This window comes from Myxine glutinosa, chromosome 14, assembly GCF_964187855.1.
Source record: "Myxine glutinosa chromosome 14, kmMyxGlut1.1, whole genome shotgun sequence".
Lineage (NCBI taxonomy): Eukaryota > Metazoa > Chordata > Myxini > Myxiniformes > Myxinidae > Myxine > Myxine glutinosa.
Window position 1 is genome coordinate 78,923,399 of NC_136274.1, and position 27,816 is coordinate 78,951,214.

At 42.5% G+C, this 27,816-nt stretch overlaps 1 protein-coding gene across 5 annotated transcripts in view; it reads right to left on the bottom strand.

The window, feature by feature from the left end:
* SGSM1 (small G protein signaling modulator 1) overlaps positions 1-27,816 on the bottom strand; it is a 144,695-nt gene that overhangs the window by 92,365 nt on the left and 24,514 nt on the right. For all 5 annotated transcript variants that reach the window (XM_078768343.1, XM_078768344.1, XM_078768342.1 and 2 more), the window contains exons 4-7: positions 27,340-27,499; positions 26,658-26,807; positions 15,169-15,236; positions 5,211-5,371 (exon numbers count right to left, since the gene is read on the bottom strand). In XM_078768343.1, coding sequence (XP_078624469.1) covers positions 5,211-5,371; positions 15,169-15,236; positions 26,658-26,807; positions 27,340-27,499 — 539 coding nt within the window. The remainder of the gene's footprint in view (positions 1-5,210; positions 5,372-15,168; positions 15,237-26,657; positions 26,808-27,339; positions 27,500-27,816) is intronic.

Consider the following 27,816-nt stretch of genomic DNA (forward strand, 5'->3'; position numbering starts at 1 on the left):
GTGTCAAAATTGTCCAATTTTTTATATGTTGCTTTCCATGTCATAGACTGGCAGAAACAATCAAAGAACATATATTTGTGCAAATATTTACTTTAAATTGCGAATGGTCTCAGGATTAGCACTGCATAAACTACCAGCAACGATCATAATACAAATATTGGTGCAAAATTAACTTTAAATTGTTAGTGGTCTGATGATTATCAGTCAATTTTTTTACGTTTTATCTGCCGGCAGCCATCTTGTTTTCTGACGTCACTGAGGGACTTTCCCATGCGTCAAAATTGTCCAACTTTTAATATGTTGTCTTCCACTTCATAAACTACTAGAAATAAGCATAAAACAAAAATTTGCAATTTTTTTGGGGTCAGGCAGTATATTGACCCGTCTAATTTATATCAGTGTTTCTACCCCTAGAAAGTACTAGACATTTATATCAGTGTTTCTATCCCGAGAAGGTACTAGACATTTATATCAGTGTTTCTACCCCTAGAAGGTACTAGACATTTATATCAGTGTTTCCACCCCTAGAAGGTACTAGACATTTATATCAGTGTTTCTACCCCTAGAAGGTACTAGACATTTATATCAGTGTTTCTACCCCAAGAAGGTACTAGACATTTATATCAGTGTTTCTACCCTGAGAAGGTACTAGACATTTATATCAGTGTTTCTACCCCTAGAAGGTACTAGACATTTATATCAGTGTTTCTACCCCTAGAAGGTACTAGACATGTATATCAGTGTTTCTACCCCTAGAAGGTACTAGACATTTATAGCAGTGTTTCTACCCCTCGGAGGTACTCGACATTTATATCAGTGTTTCTACCCCTAGAAGGTACTATACATTTATATCAGTGTTTCTACCCCTAGAAGGTACTGTTACGAATTTGGTAGTGACATATGTAGAACAGAGTAGATCTGAGTAGGTAACATGCTTCGAGATGTCGCGATAGGGAATCTACCTGTAATAAGTCATTTGTAGGCATTTGTCGGGTTAAGATGTATGATTGTGAATGTACCAGGAGATTCGTGTGTTAAGTAGTGTAGGGAATAATGAGTAGAGCCCTTGTATGTCTCACCTGGTAGCCAAACCTTTGTCCATTTTGGCACTGCACATCACTGAAACACTAGTTAGGACCTTTAGTACAACACTAAATGACACCCTCTCCCCTGACATGACTTAGGAAGAAATCAGGCTGGAACACCGCCACAATTGGCCGCCACCATTTACACCTCCGAGATGCCTACCCACCTTGCATAGCACGTGCTGTGACCGAGGAGCAGGAGCGGGAGAGTTGGAGTGACGCAGTGGGCGTGACCTGGACGAGCCGGCGAGTCGGGGGAGGCTCTGATTGGCTGAGCAGTGTGCCAAAGTGACGTCATCGGCCAGAGATATTAACGGGGCCGGACGCCATTTTCGGCAGTTGAGTGAGCACCGGACGCCTTTGCTGGCAGTTGGATCGAGAGTTCGTGTGCGCATTTCAAGCAGTTCAGTTGAGCAGGAGATGAGATCAGGGCCCCGACCTGAGTTGGAGTCGAGTGCGCAGAGTTGAGTTGCGCAGAGTTGAGTAACGCAGTTGGGTGGAGAGTTCGCTGGAGTGCACGCAGTTTGTTCAGAGCAGTTGCTTCTGGCAGTGGTTCGAGAGACGCAGAAAAGTGACTCGCTATTGCAGCTCTTTTTCGTCTTGCGCAACCCGAGTTGGGCTGAGGTGTAGCCGAGTGGAGCAGTGCTGGTGCTTTTGGAGCTTGGTGCACGGACCTCGTTGGCGGCGAGAGGATCGGAGCTTGGAGCGGGACCTCGGGTGCAGCGGCGAGGGCGTTGGCTCGGGCCTAGCAGAGCGTGTGAGGCGGACGGAGGATTCGTCCAGGCCGGGAAGAAGACGACGAGACAGATAAGCCCGAGCTCCGCGTACACTGTACACGACGTGACATGTTCTTTTCTTTAATTCATCTCCCTCGTATCGTGTTTGATATCTGTTGTGTGTGGGATCCCAATTTAGGCTTCTTATTAGAGTTATTATCGTGCTTTTCCTGCCCTTGCTTTTATTTGAATTTAATCGTTGTATTATTTTCCTTTCCCATTCAAACCTATGCCCGCTTGAGTTAATTTCCTCTCACAGGACCGGAGCTACGCCGGCGTGCTGCAGTTAAGTGCTTTCCCTGCAGCCTCCATTTCCCTTCTTCCTCCCGCGTGGCCATAGCCGAATCCGTGTTTGGATAGTTGCCTCCGAATAAGACCGTTTAGGCTATCCGCAACTCTGATGTTAATTGGAGTTGCACGACAGTACTATACATTTATATCAGTGAATCAGTCAGTGGTTACCAAGATATATATATCAGTGGGGCATGCTTGTGGGGCATGTATCAGTGGGGCATGCTTGTGGGGCATGTATCAGTGGGGCATGCTTGCACACTGCAAGCAACTACTCGGGTGCATCTTAAGTGCAGACATAATAAGTATAAGCTTTATATATTTGATTTGTGAGAGAGCTTTATATTCAAGAGCAATAGGTTACAATGATATGCAAGCCAAAAGACAAACTAAAAATGCTGCATATTCCTAATTATTATTATTATTATTATTATTATTATTATTGTATACAAGATCGAGGCTCGTGAAAGAGCTAAGCCATGAAATTTAATAAAACAATTAACTTAATAAAACAAAACAAATTAACTCCGTATTTTCCGGTGTATCAACCGCGGTTTTTTACCGACGGGAAAACCCTAAAAAAGGGGGTGCGGTTGATACACAGTAACAGAAAAATTTGTGCATTGAAAAACTGTCATATCAACGGGACGTAATCTTTATATTACTTTGGGGTTGTGGGGATACAATGATGAATGATCGTCAATTACGTTACTAAGGTGGGTTCAACGCCGATTACTGCTGCCAGTCAAAATACAAGAAAGTTTGAAGTTTGTAATATTTGATTTTTCTATGCGTGTTTGTGAAAATGTGTACTTTCACTAGTCCTCTTTGAATGACAGGTCACATAGTGAATAGAGTGTGCTAAATAAAGACAGGATTAAGTCACAAAACAAAAGCTAGCGTGCACCGCTGATGAGGGGAAAGCTGCCGCCGTATATCATCTTCAAGAGGAAGACGCTACCAAAGGATAAATTTCCTCCGGGTGTAATCGTTCGTGCCCAGGCCAAGGGGTGGATGGACCAAGCGCTGGTAGATGACTGGCTCCGCGTCGTGTGGGGGAGACGAGTTGGTGGGCTTTCGCGGCGATGGAGCATGCTCGTCCTTGACGCCTTCCGTTGTCACAAGACAGAGGAGACCAAGTCAACGCTGAGGGGGCTCAACACTGATCTGGTGATGATCCCGGGTGGCATGACGTCGCTGCTGCAGCCGCTAGACGTTTCAGTCAACAAGCCGTTCAAAGACGGTCTGCGGCGCTGTTGGTCAGAGTGGATGCTGTCGGGGGACAAGACCTTCACCAAGACTGGGAGGATGAGGAAGGTGGACCTCCCGACGATCTGTAGCTGGATACTGAAGGTCTGGGAGGAGTTGCCGGCAGCCATCATCGAGTGGGCCTTCCTCAAGTGCTGCATATCTAATGCCCTTGATGGCACTCAAGATGACATCATCTGGGAGGATGAAGTGGCAGTGACCGACGATGGAGAAGAGGATAACGACGACGATGATCTCGCCTACCCAGACTCGGATGATGATCTTCGTAATGTCTTCCCTGAAGAAACAGATGACGAGGACTTCTTCGGATTTTAGAGCCTAAACCCAACGGCCCTTTTCCGACGATGGAGAAGAGGATAACGACGACGAGGATCTCGCCTACCCCGACTCGGATTGGACTGAAGAAACGGATGACGAGGACTTCTTCGGATTTTAGAGACTAAACCCAACGGCCCTTTTCAGGGCCCCACATTGGCAAGAGCCAAAACCCAACGGCCCTTTTCAGGGCCCCACATTGGCAAGAAAGAATAATTATAATGTTTTTAAAATTCTCTTTCAACTCATTTCATGTATTTTCACTCTTTCTCTGTCTTCAGTTTCTCTTTCCTTTCATCATATTTCGCTTTCCATTTTATTTATTTATTCTCTTCTCTTTTTTTAAATTTTCCTGATTTTTTTTTTCCCTCGAAAATCTGATTTTTTTTTGATTTTTTTTTGAAGTCGAAAATCGGGGGTGCGGTTGATACACCGGAAAATACGGTAATAAAACAATAACCAAAGACATGGCAAGCCATGTGACCCAAAATGCAATATAATTAAACTTGCAATACTTAAAGTGTGCTGTCATTACTACGATTACTTTGATTACCACAAAACCACATCAAACGTAAAAGAAACGGTCGTACAGTTCACTGCACAATCTCCCACAGCCGCTGTTTAAAGCAAAATGAAAAGCTTGGTGCTCGCAGCTATGTGTATATATATATAGAAATTATTGTTGGCATGGCAATATTCTTTGCCCAGTGTCTTGGGTTTCTTTGTCCATTGTCTTGGGTCATGTGACCTGCAGTGAGCAGACTGAGGCTGCATCCAAAACTTTTATTTGCAAATATTTTCATTTACAGAAACTTAACGATGGTTTTGTGATTTATTACCTGGGATATATGCTTTGAGTTGCAGCAGTATCTAAAATTTAAGATTTATACCCCACCTATAAGGTACTAAATATTTATATCAGTGAGTAAGTGAATCAAGCAGTGGTTAGAAAGAGCTTTATATATATTCTAGCTGAATGCACCCGGCGTTGCCCGGGTTCTTTTTGAATGAAGTTAATCTTCTGTACGTAGGTCTGATGCGAGCCCAGTATCAGTTAGTGCTCAACGATTCCTTGTTCTTTCCTTTCTTCTGTCGGGCCCCGCGAGAGAGAATTTTGAAAGCATGTGTTGCAATCAGTCAGATATTCCTATTAAGTGCATAAGTTGTACTTCAAGAGAATTTTGAAAGAAGAAGATTTATTGCGAAATGGGCCCAGCCCGGCCGAGGCGGCCTCGACCGGCCTCGCCACCTAGCCTACAACCTTCCCGGGGCCCGTCCCGACATTTTTTGTTTCAGAGGTTTCCTCCTATTTTTCACCGTTCAGGAGATTAGCGCGTGCAGACAAACAAACAAACAAACAAAAACTTTCTTATATATATATATATAGATAGAAGATAGAAGATAGAAGATAGACAGAAGTTAGAAGATAGAAGATAGATATGTGATTTTTTTGGACAAAGACACACACCATCACCTCAGCCAAGCTTATGTTGAGGGATGGACGCTTGGATGGAGAGTCGAGACGTCCATGCCCGCTGTGAATGCGATGCCTTTGAATGAGCTCATCAGCTGAAGGATCTGTCCAAAAATGGTCTGAGGTCTTCATTTTGGTATACTCCAGAGTACAAGGGCCCACTAGAAAGTCGGAAAAAATTGATTGCAAGTGCTAATCTGTAAATCTTACTTAAACAGCTATTAGGCAATATCTTAACATGATCTGCTGCATTTGAACAGGCCAGCATGAATTGAAGAAGAAAGTGTATCTTTTTCTTTTAATGACAGACAATAACAAAATGATGATGTATGTACATACAGAAAAAATCAAAACAAAATGTACTCCCCAAAGCAACTGGGGTTAATTAATGTTGTAGTCGAGCGGTTCACTTAAGTTACATGGTATTAGTCCGGCGAGTAGCCTCAATGTGACCATAACGGTCAACCAGTTCGAAGACTAGTCACGATACCGTAGTGATTGGAGTCTTTGAGCCAGCCGAGCACTACGTTAGTTAGCACCATACGTCGCGTACTAATTAGGCCGAGTGAGCCACAGATGTGTGGCACTTTCTGGCTGGATGGCATTAATATCCGCTGCAATCAACCCTCAACGGACTTTCATTAATTACAAGAGGAGGAACCACGACAACCTGAATCCATCCAGAGACCAGGTATATTTAATTAAGCAATAATCAATAGCCACAGGGAAAAGAATACAAGATGTAATCAGCAAATAATGATGCAGCAAACCATTACCACCTTACCCACTACGAATACATGCCCAATGAACCAAACAAGCAATCAGAGATCCTTATATGTCTAAGTTTGGAGCCATTTCCACAACAATATTCTCATAGCATTAAGGTCCTGGCTTCCAAAGGAAAAACCTAGCGAGTCACATTGGGACAGCTTGCAACTCACTATGTTTTACCTTTGGATAATAGGCCAATGGGATGGGGGAGAGCGGCAGAGAGGTTGTGAGGGAAGACAAGCTTTTATATCAAACCAACTACTGTTTTGGAGGCACAACAAGTCACACCAACAAGTGGAAATCTACCAATTGTATTGCTAACAGGAAGTCTTTACCTCTCTCTGCATCCTTGCAAGAACGAAATCAAGGTAGGTTCACCAGGAAACAAATGCATCTTTGTGTTCTCAATTCTAAGCATTAACTGACAGACCGACAAGGCGTCAGTCGGCGTCAGGTCAAGCGTCAGTCAAGGGTTGGCGTCAGGAAGGGCATCCGGCCGTAAAACATTGCTTCAAAAAGGGGACCGAAAAACAACAACAACCACGGCTCCCGAAAAAGGCCAACCCCCGCTTTGCAGGGAAAAATGGCCTCGAAAGGTGGTTTTTTTTTTAACTGACAGACCAATGAGGACAAGAGACACATCTTGATGAACAATCAATGCAACCAGTTGAAACCTCATTTGTGCAATTTCGACAAAAATCCTGTGTGATTTTACCTTTTCTTTCTTTTTCTAATACATGGGCATAGATTCAGATATTTCGGAGACAACAGAGCTTAGATTCATACAGAATCTTAAAATGCTTGAGCCTTGGGAGGAACTGCTGAAATCTGTCAGGGTTTTTTTTTTTTTTTTTTTTTTTGTATGCTGAATCGAGGCTCGTGAAAGAGCTGACATTTACTTCACAAACAAATCAACCAGACAAACAAAATATATAAAAAGAGGGAGCGGAAGACAAGAGAAGGGGAAGCACACAAACACTTGAGAGCACACAACATTTAAGAGCAGGGAGATGTGTGGGAGGGAGAGGGCTTGGGGGGAGGAGGCGTGGGAAGGGGGGGGGGGGGGATGAGAGAAGTATAAAACACAAGGACACCAAAGACTTCCAGGACAGAAGTTGGTATTTCAAAAAAGTGGAATTGGGGTGAAATTAGCGGGGATAGAAAAGATCAAGGTTTTGAATGAGGGAAGATAAGAGATGGTGGTGAACAGCTGTTTTAAAGACCTGGAGGGTGGAGTGGGATTGAAGAGAGTGAGGGAGTTTGTTCCAGAGGTGGGAGAAAAGAGGAATGAAGAAGTGAAGGTGAGCAGAAAGTCTTGATTTTGGCAGTTTAACCATAAGAGGGTTGCAGGCAGATCTTGTGCGACCTGTAGGAATATTTGCGGGACAGAGCCCCGAGAGAGCTGGGGGGGCAAGGCCAGAGAGTCGTCGGTAGAAGACGGAAAGACCCCCAACCTGCCTGCGGTGAGTGAGTGAGAGGCCCTTGGAGTTAGCTTCATCGCGGGAGATTCCAATGATTCTGAATGCTTTGGTTTCAACAGCGTGAAGACGAGCTAGGTGTGAGGCAGGAGCACCAGCCCAGAGGGGAGAGCAGTATTCCATTGAGCTGCGGATGAAAGCCTTGTATGTGGTGAGAAGCTCAGGTGTGCCAAGGAAGGACTTCGCACGACGGAGGATGCCCAGTTGGCGACTGGCTTTGGAGGCCAGATTTGAAATGTGGTTTTCGCAGGAAAGATCATGGCAGATAGTGAGACCCAAAAGCTTGAGTGACAGAACTTCTTGGAGAGGATTATTCAGAAAGTGGATGGGAGGGTTGTCCAGTCGGTCTTTTCGGAGAGACATCGTAAGAGTTTGAGATTTGTCAGGATTGAAAGACATGTTCCACTTGTTTGCCCAGTCTGTGATTTTGTCCAGGTCTGCAGAGAGTGAGGAGGCTGCAGAGTGCCGATCTGAGGGATGAAGAATGGAGCGACAGAGAGTAGAGTCATCAGCAAAGAGATAGAGAGGATTTTCAAGAGAGTCAGAGAGATCATTGATAAACCACCTTTAGAGGCCATTTTTCCCCGCAAAGCGGGGGTTGGCCTTTTTCGGGAACCGTGGTTGTTGTTGTTTTTCGGCCCCGAGAGATCATTGATGAAGACCAGAAAAAGCACAGGGCCCAGAACACTGCCTTGGGGAACTCCAGTCTGAACAGGAAGAGGAGATGAGAGAAACCCATTCAGGGCCACACGTTGACTACGACTAGAGAGGAAGTCCGCCAGCCATGCGTGGAGATTTCCATGGATACCAAAAGAGGAGAGTTTGGTGAGCAGAGCGGGGTGCCAGACCGTATCGAAGGCACGTGATATGTCAAGGGAGACAGCTCTAATTTCCTGTTTGGCATTGAGGACCTCCATCCATTGTTGAGAAAGCAGAAGCAGCATGTCCAGAGTAGAGTGACCAGGTCTGAAACCAAATTGATGATCAGAGATCAAGCCATTGGAGAAGAGGAAAGATTTCATATCTGAAGCAATGATGGATTCCATGACTTTGCTGATAATTGGGAGAAGGCTGATTGGTCTGTAGTTGCTGGGATCTGTTTTTGCACTTTTGTGCAAAGCGGTGATGTTGGCAGATTTCCAAGCAGATGGCAGATGACCTTGAGCAAAATAGAGGGTGAAGAGAACAGAGAGAGGGAGTGAAAGAGCGGAAGAACAGGATTTTAGGACCCGTGGGCTGATGCCGCCAGGTCCAGTTGCAGAATCAGAGTCGAGGGTTGACAGAAACTTTTCCACCTTGTCAGGAGGAAAGGACACAAAGTCCAAGAGCAGCTGGGTACGACTGGGTATGGTGGGTACAGAGAGGGATGGGTTTGGGACACAAGATTTAGAGGCAAACACAGAGTTGAGGCATTCAGCTTTTTCACGTGCGGAGTCAGCCGTGTGGCCGTTTGAGGTGAGGGAGGGGATGGAGGGGGAACAAACACCAGAAACAGATTTGACCAGACACCACCAGGATTTGGAAGAGGGAGACAGATAAGAGAGTTCTTTCCTGAGAACGGAGAGATATTGTTTCCTGGCTCTCCTGGGGGTGGACACACACTTGTTTCGGGTTTTGTGAAAGGAAATGAGATTTCCTTCCGTTGGATTTGCTTTCCAGGAGACAAAAAGCAAGTTGTTTCTGGGCAATAGCCTCACCACAAGATTCCGTGTACCATGGACGGGAGGAAGGGTATGACAACTGAAGACGAGATGGGATAAATCTGTGCATGAGAGAGAGCAATTTACTTTGGAAGAATTCCCAGGATGAGTTGATGTCAGAGGCGGTAGAGATGGGAGACCAGTCCAGATGATTGATGGCTGCTTGAAGACCGTGCCAGTTGGCCTGAGTGAAATGCCAGACTCGTCGACGCTGAGGAGGCTCTCTGAGAATGGTCAGAGAGATGTCCACTTTAACAAGCACATGATCAGATGAGCCGATTGGAGCAGAAGAAGAGCAGCAGACATTTTCAGGGAAGTTAGTCATAACCAAGTCCAGAAGAGAAGATGCTCCGTTGACTGAGATCCGGGTCGGGAAATTGACAGATTGTGTCAGTCCCAGTGAGTCACAGAATTCCTTTGCTGAAGAGAAAAGAAAGGGTTCTTTCTGACCCCTCTGATGTTTGTTCCTTTCACACTTCTTACTCGTTTTTCATATTTCTCTTTATTCGGAGTCTTGATTTTTATTTTATTTTAGTTCATTTTCCTCTCTTTTACTCTTAATTACCTCCGCCTTGAACTCTTGTTTATATTTTCAGCAACAGGTGCAAATACAATACAATGTTCATAGCATCAGACACGGATCCACCATTGGGACTTGTAGGGCAATAGGCTCTCCATCCCCCTCAACTTATTACAAATCCACCAAATTAACCTCACCCAATATTCATGAAATTGTTATGTTAACCTCACCACTTCCTTTAGAAAAAGTCAAGAATCATTGCAGCAGATTCCATTAACGTTATTGCCAGAGGCCATTGTGTTTGTGAATAACCTACTGGACAGTTTGGGTGTGTAACAAAGAAGAATTGATTAAATTTTGGTGAATATCCGGATCCGAGAAGTTTTTTAGTGATTCTACAATCTACACCATTGGATGATGGGGCTAAGCACGATATACAACACGATTTCTCAAAAAGTTATGGCCGGATTCAAACAAAACTTGGTAGACAGGTTTGGTGTATCGACAAGGTCGAATCGATTTGATTCCGGTGAAGATCTGAATCCAGATACAAGAATTTTTCAATTTTTAAAGTGATTATTCACCATTGAGAAATAGGGCCAAAAACGATATATTAGCATGAAATCTCAAAAAATTGCGGACGGATTCGTACAAAACTTGGTGGAAGAGTTGAGAAGGCAAGAAGAAGCCGATTAGATTTTGGTTCAGGTCCGGTTCCAAATGCAGCCCATCATTGGGAAACGAAATGTAAGCTGTTCAGCCTGGTGGATTTATGCGCTCTACCAAGTGCCGTTCTATTTACTATAATTATTCCCTGCTATCCCCTTCCTCTCTCGCCTCTTTTCAGGTCCGAATGTGTGATTCGATTTTCAACACCAACATACAACTTGCAAACAGGAAGCACACCTCCCAAATTATCACATTGCCAGCTTTCCTTCCAAATTCGCCTTAGTTTTCAAAATGCAATGAAAGATTCCAGGATTTATGCTTTTTTGCTTTTGCTTTAACAAGGACCTCATTATCAACGAGTATGATGGTGAGTTGTTTTGACAACTTGTGCGTAATATTTTGCGTTACACTTATATGTATATGTCCATGTGTGCATAGATACGTTTATTATTCGCGTTTTCAACCATCTCCCAGAACAAAATGTGTTACGTTCAATATCAAAGAGAACATAAAGATGCAATAAACTGTGCTATGAAAATGACGTTGCACACACTGACGTTCTGTTCTTGACACTTACAATGCCCTTCTCTGTATGTAAATGTGATGGAATATTACTAAATACAACTATACATATATACACAAAGAATTAAGTTAAGCACCCCCCCCCCGTTGTTTTACAACCTCGCACATTACAAGTTTGTTGTCGTCAAAACAGTGTAATATACCCATGATATTGCTATATTTTCTGGAGAAGTGATATTATGGTCACATAAAAACATAACAATCATGCCGTTTTCAATATTTTATTCTGAATAATTTAAGGTGAAAATTTTTGGGGATTTTAGGCATATTTTCACCTCAATTTAAGTATGGAGCTATAGGTCCATCACGGACAGTGTGGATGTCGTTTATGTTTTCTAACGTACAGTCATTGTTCTGAGAAGACCTCTAGCGATCTTTGCGTCAATCCCATCTTCATGGATGACAACGCCAGGCCTCACCGTGCGAGACGCGTCCGAGCCTTGCTGGAGCAAGGTGCTGTGACAACCATCCCCTGGCCTGCGTACAGTCCTGACCTGAACCCCCTCGAGCACGTTTGGGACATGTTGGGACGACAAATTGCGAAGATGGTCCCTCCAATAGCCAATCTGGATGAATTGGAACGTGCATTACATCGGGAATGGAACAACCTGCCACAGCAACGCATACGATGGCTTACAGGGTCTATGAGACGTAGGGTTGAGTCAGTGATCCGATCACGTGGGTCCTACACACGTTATTGACGCAAAGATCGCTAGAGGTCTTCTCAGAACAATGACTGTACGTTAGAAAACATAAACGTCATCCACACTGTCCGTGATGGACCTATAGCTCCATACTTAAATTGAGGTGAAAATATGCCTAAAATTCCCAAAAAATTTCACCTTAAATTATTCAGAATAAAATATTGAAAACGGCATGATTGTTATGTTTTTATGTGACCATAATATCACTTCTCCAGAAAATATAGCAATATCATGGGTATATTACACTGTTTTGACGACAACAAACTTGTAATGTGCGAGGTTGTAAAAAAACGGGGGGGGTGCTTAACTTAATTCTTTGTGTATATATACAGTCACGTGAAAAAAGTAAGTACACCCCATGCAAAGTTTTGACTTTTTCAACATATTTCAACATACAGCTATTTGATCTTCATTTCAACAATATTGATAGATAAAGGTGATATAATATAACAAATATCATGAAACTTTTACATTTTGTAGTCCATTGTATAATTTAAATAAACATAAATGCAAATTTTGCATGTGGAAAAAGTAAGTACACCCTTGGCTCTAATAGGTGGTATTGCCCCCTTTGGCAGAAACAACCTCAAGTAGGCATTTCTTTAGGTAGGCAAGTAGTAGTAGGTAGGCAAGTAGGCAACTGTCTACCATTCTCTGACATCGACTGGGAGAAATTTTTGCCCACTCCTCCATGCAGAATTCTTTCAGCTGTGCGATGTTTGAGAGGTTTCTTGCATGCACAGCTCGTTTCAAATCCCCCCACAACATCTCGATGGGATTTAGATCCGGGCTTTGACTTGGCCATTCCAGAACCCTCCATTTCTTTCTTTTCAGCCATTCCTTGGTGGATCGACTGGTATGTTTAGGGTCATTGTAATGTTGCAAGGTCCACCTTCAGTTGAGCTTCAACTTTCCGACAGATGGCCTCACATTATCCTCAAGCACCCTCTGGTACAATGAATAATTAATAGTGGATTCTATGATGGTGAGCTGCCCAGGCCCTGATGCAGCAAAGCTGCCCCAAACCATAATATTTCCACCACCATGCTTTACAGTTGGTATCAGGTTCTTGTGGTCAAATGCTGTCTTTGGTTTTCGCCAAACATGTCTTCTGGTACTGTGGCCAAATAGCTCTACCTTTGACTCATCTGTCCAGAGCACATTGTTCCAGAAGTGCTGGTCTTTGCCTAGGTGTTCATTGGCAAACTTTAGTCTTGCCCTGATGTTCTTTCTGGACAGCAAAGGTTTCCTCCTGGCACACCTCCCATGTAGATCAAATTTGTACAGCCTCTTTCTAATGGAAGACTCGTGCACTTTCACATCAACAGTGACAAGAGCTACCTGTAGGTCCCGTGATGATATTCTGGGGTTCTTAGAGACTTCTTTCAGCATCTTGCGGTCTGCTCTCGGGCTGAACTTGCTGGGGCGGGCTGGCCTGAACATGTTGGCAGTTGTTTGGAATCTTCTCCACTTGTAGATGATCTTCCGGACAGTCGAATGATTGATTTCAAATTGTTTGGAGATCTTTTTAAATCTCTTCCCAGACTCGTACGCATCTATAACCTTCTTTCTGAAGGCCTCAGAGAGCTCTTTTGATCTAAGCATGGTGATGCCGCACACGTCAACAACAAAGAGCAAACCAAACTAAATGTCTGAGGTTTAAATAAGACAGGTTCCTCCAAGATCATCTCTAACGATGTTCTAATCATTTGCACCTGAGCTGGTGCACCCTGATTCTAATTTTAGGTATTTGAAGTAGTGATAAATTTGGGGGTGTACTTACTTTTTCCACATGCAAAATTTGCATTTATGTTTATTTAAATTATACAATGGACTACAAAATGTAAATGTTTCATGATATTTGTTATATTATATCACCTTTATCTATCAATATTGTTGAAATGGAGACCAAATAGCTGTATGTTGAAATATGTTGAAAAAGTCAAAACTTTACATGGGGTGTACTTACTTTCTCACGTGACTGTGTGTGTGTGTGTATGTATGTATGTTTGTATGTATGTATGTATGTATGTATGTATGTATGTATGTATGTATATATATATATATATATATATATATATATATATATATATATATATATATATATATATATATATATATATATATATATAAGCATGCATGCAATACTTGTATGGGGGTAACGTGACTTAGGACGCACCCTGTACATTGCTTCAGCTTTCTGTTCAGGACATGATTGGAGCACCCATGATTTTGCCAAAATCTTGTGCAATTTGCTTTCATTTCATATTTCTAGGATGCTTCCCTAATTTCACTGAAATGGCTTTGCTTAAGTTATTGATCACTACTATGGTGCCATGTATTAATTATCGTAAATGAGTTACGTAATCCACGGATGCTTCAAGACTGGTGCTCCTGATGGAAGTCTAGGCTCATGGAAGAGCTAGGACACAGAACATATCAGGACACAACATAGCAAAGGGAACAGCAGGAGATTGGAGAAACACCAACAGCGGACGGCGGGAGAAGCTAGACGGACAAAGAAGGGATGCAGATAACGATGAGGGGTAGGGGAAAGTGCAAGGGGTGGACAAGAAGGATACAAAAGCAACATTTTGAGAGGGGCGTGGGTGGTTTAACGGGTGTAGAAAATATCTTGGCTTTGGATGGGAGATGACCTGAGATCCCGGGTAACTGTTCACCTGCACTAATTCGTTTCTTCATTTTTCCCGCCTGTGGAATCATCTTCCACATCCTCTTCAATCTCATTCTTCCCTCCAGGTCTTCAATACAGCTGTTCACCACCATCTCAGATCGTCCCCAATCCAAAACCATGATCTTTTCGACTTTCATTAACCCCACCCATATCCCACCACCATCCAATTTTTCAGTTTTTCCTCCTTGGAATTTCATTATGTGTCAATTTTGTCCACCCCATGTATCCTCTGTATCTCCATCTTCTTCACCCAATGCATGCATGTTTTGCATCCTGTTTTTGCCTGTTATGTTTTGATCCGTTCAGTGTATTAGCTCTTCTACGAGCCTCGACTTTGTCTACAAAAAAAAAAAAAAAGCTTACCAATAATTAAGAGAGTTTAACAATAAATAAGAATAAAACAAACTTTAATTCAATAAACTTTAACAATAAGATTAACACTGCAAGAGTTAAAATAAAGAAAAAAGAAAAAAGAAAAAAAGAAAAAAAGTCGAGTCAACAATGAAAGCTTTGAAGAGTTCAAAAAGGTCCAATAAACATTGCAGGAGAGCATTCAAAAAGTATACTCACTATAGTCGAAGAAACACCAATGCATGTTTTTATTTTTTTCCAAGATATACACATATATTATTAGTGAGAAAAACACTTTTTTTTACAACTCATATTGAAAAATAAAAACGGATTTCTTCAAAAACCTTTTGGATACCAATTGATGCAGGTTTAATTTAATTGATGTATGGTTACTGAGAATTTAAAACAAAAACGTCAGTCTGATAAACAATGTAAACTGAGGCCGGAGCTAATAAAAAACATACATCTGTTAAACATGGAACGCTTACCAAGCAGAGAGGCAAATATTGCTCCATCCACCTGATCCTTGAGAAGAGAATATTTTTCATAATATTTCCTGCAAAGAAAGCAAATAATTTGTTAAAGAGCAATGGAGGAAGAATAGGCACCAACAACAACAACAACATGCATTTTAAAGCCATTTTCCCTGCTAGAGCGGGGGTTAGCCTTAGGTAACCTTAGGTAACCTAGGTAACCCCATGACAATGACAAAGGAAGAATAGGCACCAACAACAACAACAACATGCATTTTAAGGCCATTTTCCCTGCTAGGGGTCGGTACTAAGTCCACTACTATTTGTAGCTGTGATGGAGGTGCTGGCTCAGAACGTAAAGGAGGGTTTATCGTGGGAGTTGTTGTATGCAGATGATCTGGTGTTGATTGCGGAAAGTATGGATGGACTGAAGGAAAAGATGAACAAGTGGAAGGAATGTATGGAGACAAAAGGTCTGAAGGTGAATATCGGAAAGACGAAGGTGATGGCAAGTGGTAAAGCATGTGGTGAGGTGGAAAGAACTGGGAAGTGGCCATGTGCTGTGTGCAGGAAGGGTGTCGGAGTGAACTCCATTCAATGTACAATGTGCGCTGAGTGGGTTCATCAAAAATGTAGTGGTCTGAGAGGGTCATTAACCAGTGTGGCAGATACATTCAAATGTAAGGTGTGCACAGAGGGAGCTGCAGATGGAGGAAATGTTGAGTTGGATCTTGGAGACGGCGTGAAGCTGGAAGGTGTGAAAACATTTTGCTACCTCGGAGACATGCTGAATGGAGAAGGTGGATCAGACTCGGGAACGGTTGCTAGAGTGAGATGTGCATGGAAGAAGTTTCGGGAACTGAGTGGCGTGCTGATGAGGAGGGGAGTGCCGTTGAAGCTGAAGGGAAAGGTGTATGCTGCATGTGTGAGAAGTGTTATGATTTATGGGAGCGAGACATGGGTAATGAACGTAGAGCAGCAACGAAGGCTGGAAAGGGTGGAAATGCGAATGGTTCGATGGATGTGCGGAGTATCGTTGAGAGAGAGGAAGACAAATGATGAATTGCGAAAGATGATGGGAATAGAGCCTGTGATTGATGCTGTGAAGAGGAACAGGTTGAGATGGTTTGGTCATGTGTTGAGGAAGGATGAAAGTGACTGTTTGAGAAGAGTGATGGAAATGAATGTAGAAGGAAGTAGAGGACGGGGAAGACCGAGAAAGACTTGGCTAAAGATGGTGGAAGAAGAAATGCGGGCAAGGGGGTTAACAAGGAGAGATGCAGAAAATAGGGCAAGATGGAGAAGATTGTCATGGGGACCGCCAGGCTAACCCCCGCTCTAGCAGGGAAAATGGCCTTAAAATGCATGTTGTTGTTGTTGTTGCTCAACCAATGAGGACAGCGAACACAGGTTGGCACTGCTCCAATCAGCATATGCCTCCAGTTTTCAACGCTTCCAACAGATTCGCGTTTACTCTGCATGGTAACTCTATTTTGCCTTGTTTCCGCGTGTTTTTGCAAGCATTTTAACCCATAATGTCTGAGAAGTTCTGCGAGTGATAGTGCTGGTAAGCGGGCCAAACAGTTAAAGAAAAGCCTCAGTATAGATGTAAAAATGCAGGTGAGAAGGCATGTGGAGGTGGCTGAACGTCCAGTTGATTTTGGTTGGAGCTTGGGTACATCAACCATTACAACCATTCTCAGTCCACCCTGGATGGCTGACAGTATGGCCTAGAGGTATAGGCTGGGCTCGAATCCCGACCCAGCTATAAACTGTCAGTTCGATGCTTCACAGGCAGCATGATTGACCAATGTGTGTGCCGTCCCTAGGATGGACGTTAAACTGGGAGTCTCGTCTGCCAGCATGGGTTGGTGGACATTAAAGATCCCATGGTGTCCTTCGCAAAGAGTAGGCGAGTATCGCCGGCACCATGGCCAAATTCCAAATTCCTGCCCTAACTAGGCGTCAGGCCTGGCCAGGCCGGTTCGTGTAAGAATTGGGCCGAGCTTCCCCCTGCCGACCCCAAGAGGTGGGATAATAGTGGCCATTAAAGAGCAACAAACTCAGTCCACCCTGGATGCCTTTGTTCATGAAGTCTGAAGTTTCAAATGAGGATGAGGCACAGCCTGGACCATCTTCCTGAGAGTAGCTCCGACCAAATGCAAACTCTTACACAAGCTCCACCCTAATTCACTGGCGAGTATATAAGGAGTTTTTTTTATGCCATTACCTATCACTCTTGGATGCAGGCTTCAAAAATCCTACACATACGCAGCCATACGCAGCCATTGGGCCCTTTTTTTTCTTTTCTTTTTTTTTCTTGGTTTCTCAACTTTTTTTCTCTAAAAGGTTGAGGCTCATGGAGGAGTATTTGCTCAAAAATATGATTCACTGATCCTTTTATTTAGGATGTATATGACCACAACTGTCAAAAATCCTACACCAATGCAGTCCTGGGAGACTGGGAGGACTTTATATCCTGAATTACCCTTTAAAACTTTAGAATTACCCTTTATAACTTTAGAATTACCCTGTACAACTTTATATTTACCCTTTATAACTTTATAATTACCCTTTACAACTGTAGAATTACCCTTTATAACTTTAGAATTACCCTTTATAACTTTAGAATTACCCTTTATAACTTTAGAATTACCCTGTACAATTTTAGAATTACCCTTTACAACTTTATATTTACCCTTTATAACTTTATAATTACCCTTTACAACTGTAGAATTACCCTTTATAACTTTAGAATTACCCTTTATAACTTTAGAATTACCCTTTATAACTTTAGAATTACCCTTTACAATTTTGGAATTACCCTTTACAACTTTATAATTACCCTTTACAACTTTAGAATTACCCTTTACAACTTTATATTTACCCTTTACAACTCTAGAATTACCCTTTACAACTTTATATTTACCCTTTATAACTTTAGAATTACCCTTTAAAACTTTAGAATTACCCTTTATAACTTTAGAATTACCCTGTACAATTTTAGAATTACCCTTTACAACTTTATATTTACCCTTTATAACTTTATAATTACCCTTTACAACTGTAGAATTACCCTTTATAACTTTAGAATTACCCTTTATAACTTTAGAATTACCCTTTATAACTTTAGAATTACCCTTTACAATTTTGGAATTACCCTTTACAACTTTATAATTACCCTTTACAACTTTAGAATTACCCTTTACAACTTTAGAATTACCCTTTACAACTTTATATTTACCCTTTACAACTCTAGAATTACCCTTTACAACTTTATATTTACCCTTTATAACTTTAGAATTACCCTTTACAACTTTAGAATTACCCTTTACAACTTTAGAATTACCCTTTACAACTTTAGAATTATCCTCTTGATTCTTGAACTTCATAAATACCCTTTAGAACTTTAGAATTACCTTTTAGAACTTTTGAATCACCCTTTAGGACTTAAGAACCGAACCTTTAGAACTTTAGAATCACCCTTTAGAACTTTAGAATCACCCTTTAGAACTTAAGAACCTTTAGAATTTTAGAATTACCCTTTACAACTTTAGAATTACCCTCTTGATTCTTGAACTTCATAAATACCCTTTAGAACTTTAGAATTACCCTTTACAACTTTAGAATTACCCTTTACAACTTTAGAATTACCCTTTACAGCTTTAGAATTACCCTTTACAGCTTTAGAATTACCCTTTACAGCTTTAGAATTACCCTCTTGATTCTTGAACTTCATAAATACCCTTTAGAACTTTAGAATTACCCTTTACAACTTTAGAATTACCCTTTACAACTTTAGAATTACCCTTTACAACTTTAGAATTACCCTTTACAGCTTTAGAATTACCCTTTACAGCTTTAGAATTACCCTTTACAGCTTTAGAATTACCCTCTTGATTCTTGAACTTCATAAATACCCTTTAGAACTTTAGAATTATCTTTTAGAACTTTAGAATCACCCTTTAGAACTTAAGAACCTTTAGAACTTTAGAATCACCCTTTAGAACTGTAGAATTACCCTTTAGAACTTTAGAATTACCCTTTACAACTTTAGAACCTTTAGAACTGTAGAACTTTAGAACTTTAGAATCACCCTTTAGAACTTAAGAACCTTTAGAACTTTAGAATCACCCTTTAGAACTTAAGAACCTTTAGAACTGTAGAATTACCCCTTAGAACTTTAGAATCATGCTTTAGAACTTAAGAACCTTTAGAACTTTAGAATCACCCTCTAGAACTTTAGAACCTTTAGAACTTTAGAATTACCCTTTAGAACTGTAGAATTAGCCTTTAGAACTTAAGAACCTTTAGAACTTAAGAACCTTTAGAACTTTAGAATTACCTTTTATAACTTTAGAATCACCCTTTAGAACTTTAGAACCTCCCTTTAGAACTGTACAATTACCCTTTAGAACTTTAGAATTACCCTTTACAACATTAGAACCTTTAGAACTGTAGAATTACCCTTTAGAACTTTAGAATCACCCTTTAGAACTTAAGAACCTTTAGAACTTTAGAATCACCCTTTAGAACTTAAGAACCTTTAGAACTTTAGAATTACCCTTTAGAACTTTAGAATCACCCTTTAGAACTTAAGAACCTTTAGAACTTTAGAATCACTTCAGAACTTAAGAACCTTTAGAACTGTACAAATACCCTTTAGAACTTAAGAACCTTTAGAACTTAAGAACCTTTAGAACTTTAGAATTACCTTTTATAACTTTAGAATCACCCTTTAGAACTTTAGAACCTCCCTTTAGAACTGTACAATTACCCTTTAGAACTTTAGAATTACCCTTTACAACATTAGAACCTTTAGAACTGTAGAATTACCCTTTAGAACTTTAGAATCACCCTTTAGAACTTAAGAACCTTTAGAACTTTAGAATCACCCTTTAGAACTTAAGAACCTTTAGAACTTTAGAATTACCCTTTAGAACTTTAGAATCACCCTTTAGAACTTAAGAACCTTTAGAACTTTAGAATCACTTCAGAACTTAAGAACCTTTAGAACTGTACAAATACCCTTTAGAACCATAGAAATACCCTTTAGAACTTTAGAATTGACCTAAATTTAGTAGGAATTTTATTTAGAATTTACCGAATTTACCTAAATACCCTTTACCTTTAGAACCATAGAAATACCCTTTAGAACTTTATGTCACCTCTTGATTCATTTACCCTTTAGAACCTAAGAACCTTTAGAAGTGTAGAATTACCCTTTAGAATTACCCTTTAGTGAAGATGTGAATATGGATTCGGATATGAGAATTATTTTTTAATGCCAAAGTGGTTCTTCACTATTGGGAGATTGGGCCAAAAATGAGCACTATATCTCAAAAAGTCATGGATGGATTTGGACGAAACTTGTTGGACAGGTTGTGTGTGTGACAAGGAAGAATTGATTCAATTTTGGTGAAGATCTGGATCCGGATCCAGCGAGTATAATTTTTAAGTGATTCCTCACCATTGAGTGATATGACCAACCAGGCGGAGGTATGCTCTCCACTGAGTGTTGTTCTAGTTTGTGTTTGTTTGTGTGTGTGTGTGTTTGTCTGTCCACTCACTTATACTTGCCTACATGTCACAATTTTAAACCGATCTTCACGAAATTTCACCAAATGGTAGAGTTCTTGGTCCGACAAAATCCTATATATTTTCGAGGTCAAAAGGTCAACATAGGCCAAAGGTCAACCATCTTTTTTCAGATTTCTAAAATTCTCAATTTTCACCCGATTGACTTGAACTTTGAATATGATTTTCATACCAGCTAACTGAATTCAACCACTTACTATTTTGGAGAGCAACATAGGCCAAAAGGTCAACCACTTTTTTTAAATTTCTAAAATCCTCAATTTTCATCCAATTTACTTAAGATTTGAATAGGATTTTCATATCAGCAAACTGATTTCAACCACCAACTATTTTTGAGATCAGGATAGGCCAAAAGGTCAACATAGACCAAAGGTCAACCACTATTTTTCGAATTTCTAAAATCCTCAATTTTCATCCAATGACTTGAAATCTGAATAGGATTTGCATATCAGCTTACTGAAACCAACCACTAACTATTTTTGAGGTCAACATAGGCCAGATTTCTAAAATCCTCAATTTTCATCCGATTGACTTTTAATTTGAATTGGATTTTCATATCAGCAAACTGAAATCAATCACCAACTATTTTTGAGATCAAAATAGGCCAAAGGTCAACAACCTTCTCAAATCTCTAAAATTTTTCCACATTTTTTTCCATTCTACCTTTTTAGAAATTGCCAATTTCTAAAATTGGCAATTTTCATCCGACCGATTAACTTAAAATTTGAAGAAGACTTTTCATATCGGGTCACTGAATTCAACGAGCAATTATTTTTGAGGTCAAAAGGATGCTCTACTGAGTGCCATTCTACCTTGTTCTCTTTTGCAAAGTGTCGGTCTGTGAGTGATTTTTCATCTGTCTGTTTGTTTGTTTGTTTGTTTGTTTGTTTTTTTTTTTTTTTTTTTTTTTTTTTTTTTTTTTGTATACAAGATCGAGGCTCGTGAAAGAGCGAACATTAATCACACAGAAAGACAAACCGACACATAAAACATATAACATAGGGAGCGGTAGACAAGATGGGGAGAGAGGGGGAAGGACACAAACACAACATTTGAGAGCAGGGACCGAGAGACATGGAGACATCGAGAGATCTGAGAGAGGGCGAGGGATTTGGGGGGGGGGGGGGGGGGCGTGGGAAGGGGGCAGTGGGAGAGGTATAAAACATATGGACACTGCCAGGACTTCCAGGAAAGAAGTTGGAATTTCAAACAAGGTGGATCTGGGGTGAATTAGCGGGGGTAGAAAAGATCAAGGTTTTGGATGGGGGAAGAAAGGAGATGGTGGTGAACAGCTGTTTTAAAGACCTGGAGGGAGGAGTGGGATTGAAGGGAGTGAGGGAGTTTGTTCCAGAGGCGGGAGAAAAGAGGAATGAAAGAGTGAAGGTGAGCGGAGAGCCGAGATTTCGGCAGTTTAACCATCAGAGGGTTGCTGGCAGATCTTGTGCGACCTGTAGGAATATTTGGGGGACAGAGCACAGAGAGAGCTGGGGGTGCAAGGCCGGAGAGGAGTCGGTAGAAGACAGAAAGACCACCTACCTGCCTGCGGTGAGTGAGTGAAAGGCCCTCAGAGATAGCTTCATCGCGGGAGATTCCAATAATTCTGAAAGCTTTGGTTTCAACAGCGTGAAGCCGAGCTAGGTGTGAGGCAGGAGCACCGGCCCATAGGGGAGAACAGTATTCCATTGAGCTGCGGATGAAAGCCTTGTATGTGGTGAGGAGCTCAGGTGTGCCGAGGAAGGACTTCGCACGACGGAGGATGCCCAGTCGGCGACTGGCTTTGGAGGCCAGCTTGGAAATGTGGTTTTCCCAAGAAAGATCATGGCAGATAGTGAGACCCAAAATCTTGAGCGACAGAACTTCTTGGAGAGGATTGTTGAGAAAGTAGATGGGAGGGTTGTCCAGTCGATCTTTTCGGAGAGACATAGTAAGAGTGTGAGATTTGTCAGGATTGAAAGACATGTTCCACTTGTTTGACCAGTCTGTGATTTTGTCCAGGTCTTCAGAGAGTGAGGAGGCAGCAGACTGCCGATCTGAGGGAAGAGGAATGGAGCGGCAGAGAGTGGAGTCATCAGCAAAGAGATAGAGAGGATTTTCGAGAGAGTCAGAGAGATCATTGATGAAGACCAGAAAAAGCACGGGGCCCAGAACACTGCCTTGGGGAACTCCAGCCTGAACAGGAAGAGGAGATGAGAGAAACCCATTCAGGGCCACACGTTGACGACGACTAGAGAGGAAGTCCGCCAGCCATGCGTGGAGATTTCCATGGATACCAAAGGAGGAGAGTTTGGTGAGCAGAGCGGGGTGCCAGACCGTGTCGAAGGCACGTGATATGTCGAGGGAGACAGCTCTAATTTCCTGTTTGGCATTGAGGACCTCCATCCATTGTTGAGACAGCAGAAGCAGCATGTCCAGAGTAGAGTGACCTGGTCTGAAACCAAATTGATGATCAGAGATCAAGCCATTGGAGAAGAGGAAAGATTTCATATCCGAAGCAATGATGGATTCCATGACTTTGCTGATAATTGGGAGAAGGCTGATTGGTCTGTAGTTGCTAGGATCTGTTTTTGCACCTTTTTTGTGCAAAGCGGTGATGTTGGCTGATTTCCAAGCAGATGGCAGTTGACCTTGAGCAAAAGAGAGGGTGAAGAGAACAGAGAGAGGGTGAGATAGAGCAGCAGAGCAGGATTTTAGGACCCATGGACTGATGCCGTCGGGTCCAGTTGCAGAATCAGAGTCGAGGGTTGACAGAAACTTTTCCACCTTGTCAGGAGGAAAGGACACGGAGTCCAGGAGCAGCAGGGTACGACTGGGTATGGTGGGTACAGAGAGGGATGGGTTTGGGACACAAGATTTAGAGGCAAACACAGAGTTGAGGCATTCAGCTTTTTCACGTGCGGAGTCAGCTGTGTAGCCGTTTGAGGTAAGGGAGGGGATGGAGGGGGAACAAACACCAGAAACGGATTTGACCAGACGCCACCAGGATTTGGAAGAGGGAGACAGATAAGAGAGTTCGGTCTTGAGAACGGAGAGATATTGTTTCCTGGCTCTCCTGAGGGTGGACACACACTTGTTTCGGGCTTTGTGAAAGGAAATGAGATTTCCTTCCGTTGGATTTGCTTTCCAGGAGACGAAGGCAAGTTGTTTCTGGGCAACAGCCTCACCACAAGATTCCGTGTACCATGGACGGGAGGAAGGGTATGACAACTGAAGACGAGATGGGATAAATCTGTGCATGAGAGAGAGCAATTTACTTTGGAAGAATTCCCAGGATGAGTTGATGTCAGAGGTGGTAGAGATGGGAGACCAGTCCAGATGATTGATGGCTGCTTGAAGACCGTGCCAGTTGGCCTGAGTGAAATGCCAGACTCGTCTACACTGAGCAGGCTCCCTGAGGATGGTCAGAGAGATGTCCACTTTAACAAGGACATGATCAGATGATCCGATCGGAGCAGAAGAAGAGCAGCAGACATTTTCAGGGAAGTTAGTCATAACCAAGTCCAGAAGAGAAGATGTTCCGTTGACTGAGATCCGGGTCGGGAAATTGACAGATTGTGTCAGTCCCAGTGAGTCGCAGAAGTCCTTTGCTGAGGAGCCATGGCTGGTGAGAGAGGTACCCACACCCAGCCAACTGGCATGATGACAGTTGAAATCACCACATATGAGGAAGAGAGAGTTGGGATGAGTAGATAGAAGTTGGTCCATATCATCAGACAGCGAGATGTAGATGGAGTCATCACTGTTTGGTGGACAGTACAACACACATATGAACAAGAGGTGGGAGCGAAGGGGAAGCCGTAGCCAGAGGTATTCCTGGGGGTGACGTGGAGAGAGTGCAGTGCAGGGCGAGTGAGGAAGAGAGTTTTTGATAAAGATAGCAACCCCGCCTCCAGGACGAGGCTCAGGTCTATCATACCGGAGGAGGGAGTAGCCCGGGAGAGATACTATGGAATCAGAGACATCATAAAGGAGGAAAGTTTCTGTTAAGCAGATCACGTCTGGTTTGACAGAAGCAACCTGTATGGAGAGATCAGTTAAGTTTGAACGAAGGCCCCGGATGTTTGAGGTCCATACCGTTAATGAAGAGGAAGGGGGAGCATCAGATACAGAACAGGGGGGAGGAGCGGTAGGGTAAGATGTGGAAGAGGTGGAAGAGGTAGGGAGAGCTGTTGAAGGTGTGTCAGAGATTTCAGAATAGCTCGGAGAAAGGGAAGGATGGGGCGGACAAAAGGTTTGATGGTGATTGGGTGAGCCACAATGAGGTGTTATTTGAGGAGGGGGAAGAGCGAGGCAGAAGGTTGGGGGAGATGGAGGTGAGAGTTTGAAGGGGGAAGAAGCGGGGAGGACACTTTGAGGAGGGGGAGTGAGCGGGGGGAAATTGAGAAGCAATGAGGGTGGGGAGATTTGAAGGGGAGGGGTGAGGGGGGAGTTTGGGAGGGAAGGGACAAGGGGAGGGATTTGAAAGGGATGGGATATGGGGGAGATTTGGAGGGGAGGGGTGAGGCAGAAGTCTAGGAGGGGAGGGGCGAGGGGGCGTCTTGGCGGGGAGGGGTGAGGGGGTAGTTTAGGAGGGAGGGGGCAAGGGGGGAGATTTGAAAGGGATGGGTGATGGGGAAGATTTGGAGGGGAGGGGTGATGGGGAAGATTTGGAGGGGAGGGGTTATGGGGAAGATTTGGAGGGGAGGGGTGAGATTGGATTTTTGAAAGTGTACGATTTATGGGAAACGAACATTTATTGCAAAATGAGTTTCTTGTGATCTTCGAGTTAAAAATACGTTTAAGGACGCTGGATGGAGGATGGAGTGCAGGAGAGTTTAGGGAATGTAGAAAAAAGGCACTATAGGAGATGGATATTTTTTTGGGGATGAATTGATTTGGTGAGCAAGTCGAAAGCAGCCTTTTAAAGAAGAAGAAGAAAAAGGTGTTATAAAATATGACGGAATACATAACTTGAGGGGAAAGTGTAAACATTGAAGGTTAATGAGTGAAAACTATCTGGGGAAATGGGGGAGAAACACGTGGTCGAAGAACGAAACAACGAATAAGAATGAATAAACGAATGAGAACAGAGAAGGAAATGTTTTTTTTTTTTTTTTTTTTTTTTTTTTTGAGTTGAGATTTACACAAGGAAGTAGGCTATGGGTGAAAAGACTGGGAATACAGAGAACGAAAGTTATTGGATCACAAAAGACGGACCGCTGAGATAAAAAACAAAGCCTCAAGGTTGTACAGTGCACACTGTACAAGGCCTCAAGACACGACACGGCAAACAGACGATCAATTTATGAAAGATAAACACCGAGAAACAACCAAAGTTGCACACAATAACTTCACACACCGAAAGATAAATACAGTTTCGACAAAATACAATTGTGAACAGACTTAACTTCGAAAAACGTGGAGACCGTGTGGAGCTTCGAAAATCCCTGCCGCCGTCTCCAAGATCTCGCGAGATTTTGGTTTGTCTCTGAACAGGATATCTCAAAAGGTTGTGGACAGATTCGGACGAAATTTGGTGCAGAGGTTGGTTGGTGGACCCAAACCACAGACGAAATGATTAGATTTTGGTGAAGATCCTGACCCGGATACTATAATTTTGTAAGTCATTCTTCACCATTGAGAGACAGGGCCAAAAACGATATATAGCACGATATCTCAAAACGTTATGTACGAATTATGACAAAACTAGATACAAGCCGATTCGATTTGGCTTTCGATCCGGATCCAAATCTGGCCTATCAGTAGGATACAAAACGTAATCTGTACAGTCTGGCAGAGATATGCGCTTCACTGAGTGCCATTCTAGTTTGAAATGCAACTGGCACTTTTGACGGGTGCCTTAACCACAACAAGATCATACCCGAATCGCCAGATGTTTGTCTATGGGAGTGAAATAACAGTGGACATACGCAGCATGTTCGACGAGGTGCTGAGAAATTTTGTCAAGCAATTGCTCAAACAAGGCTGTCCGCACCCACAGGTGCTTGATGGCAGCAGGAGAAAGACCAGGTCCTTTACTGCCACTTGCGCTTCGTGTAGCATCTTGACTCGAGTGTGACCTTCGGAGCAAAAAGATCCAACATTTCCACAACTTTCTAAAGACAATAGTAGACGTCAGCAAACTATCACATTAATTACAAAGACACTTGTAGATAAAGACCAAATATATCACAATATTGTATAGTATGTGGGATGTGAACCTGAGCATTTTATTTTCTATACAAAATTGTAGGATGATGGAAGAACAAGGTGACAGAGCGTTAAAATGGCAACGCAATGACATTGGGAGTGGGGCAATAGGCAGATGCAACAGGAAGAAAGCAGAGACAAAGATAGAGATAGGGAAAACAACAACAACAACAACAATAAAGTAACCTGCAAGAAAAGGTTTGGGTAGGTGGCGTTGGGTTGGAGAGGTTAATGAGTCAATCAAATTCCTGGGTATGGATAGACAATGATGACTTGAGGGATTGTTTCATATGGGAATGCTGAACAGGTCAACCATTTTGACAGGACACCGAAATACATTGAAACCCAAACAAACTCTGTTGTAACAAACTGTGAAAACACTCAGGCCTAATGTGCACTCACCTCTCGATCTGCAATTCCAGCTCCTGCACTCTCTTACAGAGCTTTGTGGCTGGCTCGAATGACTTTCCAACTTTGGTGAAGAGGGCTGCAATTTTGTCGCTGCGCAGGAATCCAGCAGTGCGGCGTCGCAGGCCATGTAGCAGGCAGCCTTCCACCGCCGCTGGAGGAACACAGCATTGCACACCTTTTCACAATTTGTGCCGTGATTTTAGCACCTGTCGTGATAGTAGTGTTGCCAGAAGTCCGCTTTTCGACCGGACTGTCTGATTTTTAAGGGGTTTGTGCAGTGTCCGATCGAAAGTACCGAATGGATGTCTAATATCCTGTCAGAAGTAATGAACTCTCGTAAACAAGTAAAATGAGCAATCCTCTCAAAGAAGTTCTATCACTCAAACTTTTGGGTCTCACTGTCTGCCATGATCTTTCCTGCGAAAACCAAATTTCCAATCTAGCTTCCAAGCCAGTCGCTGACTGGGC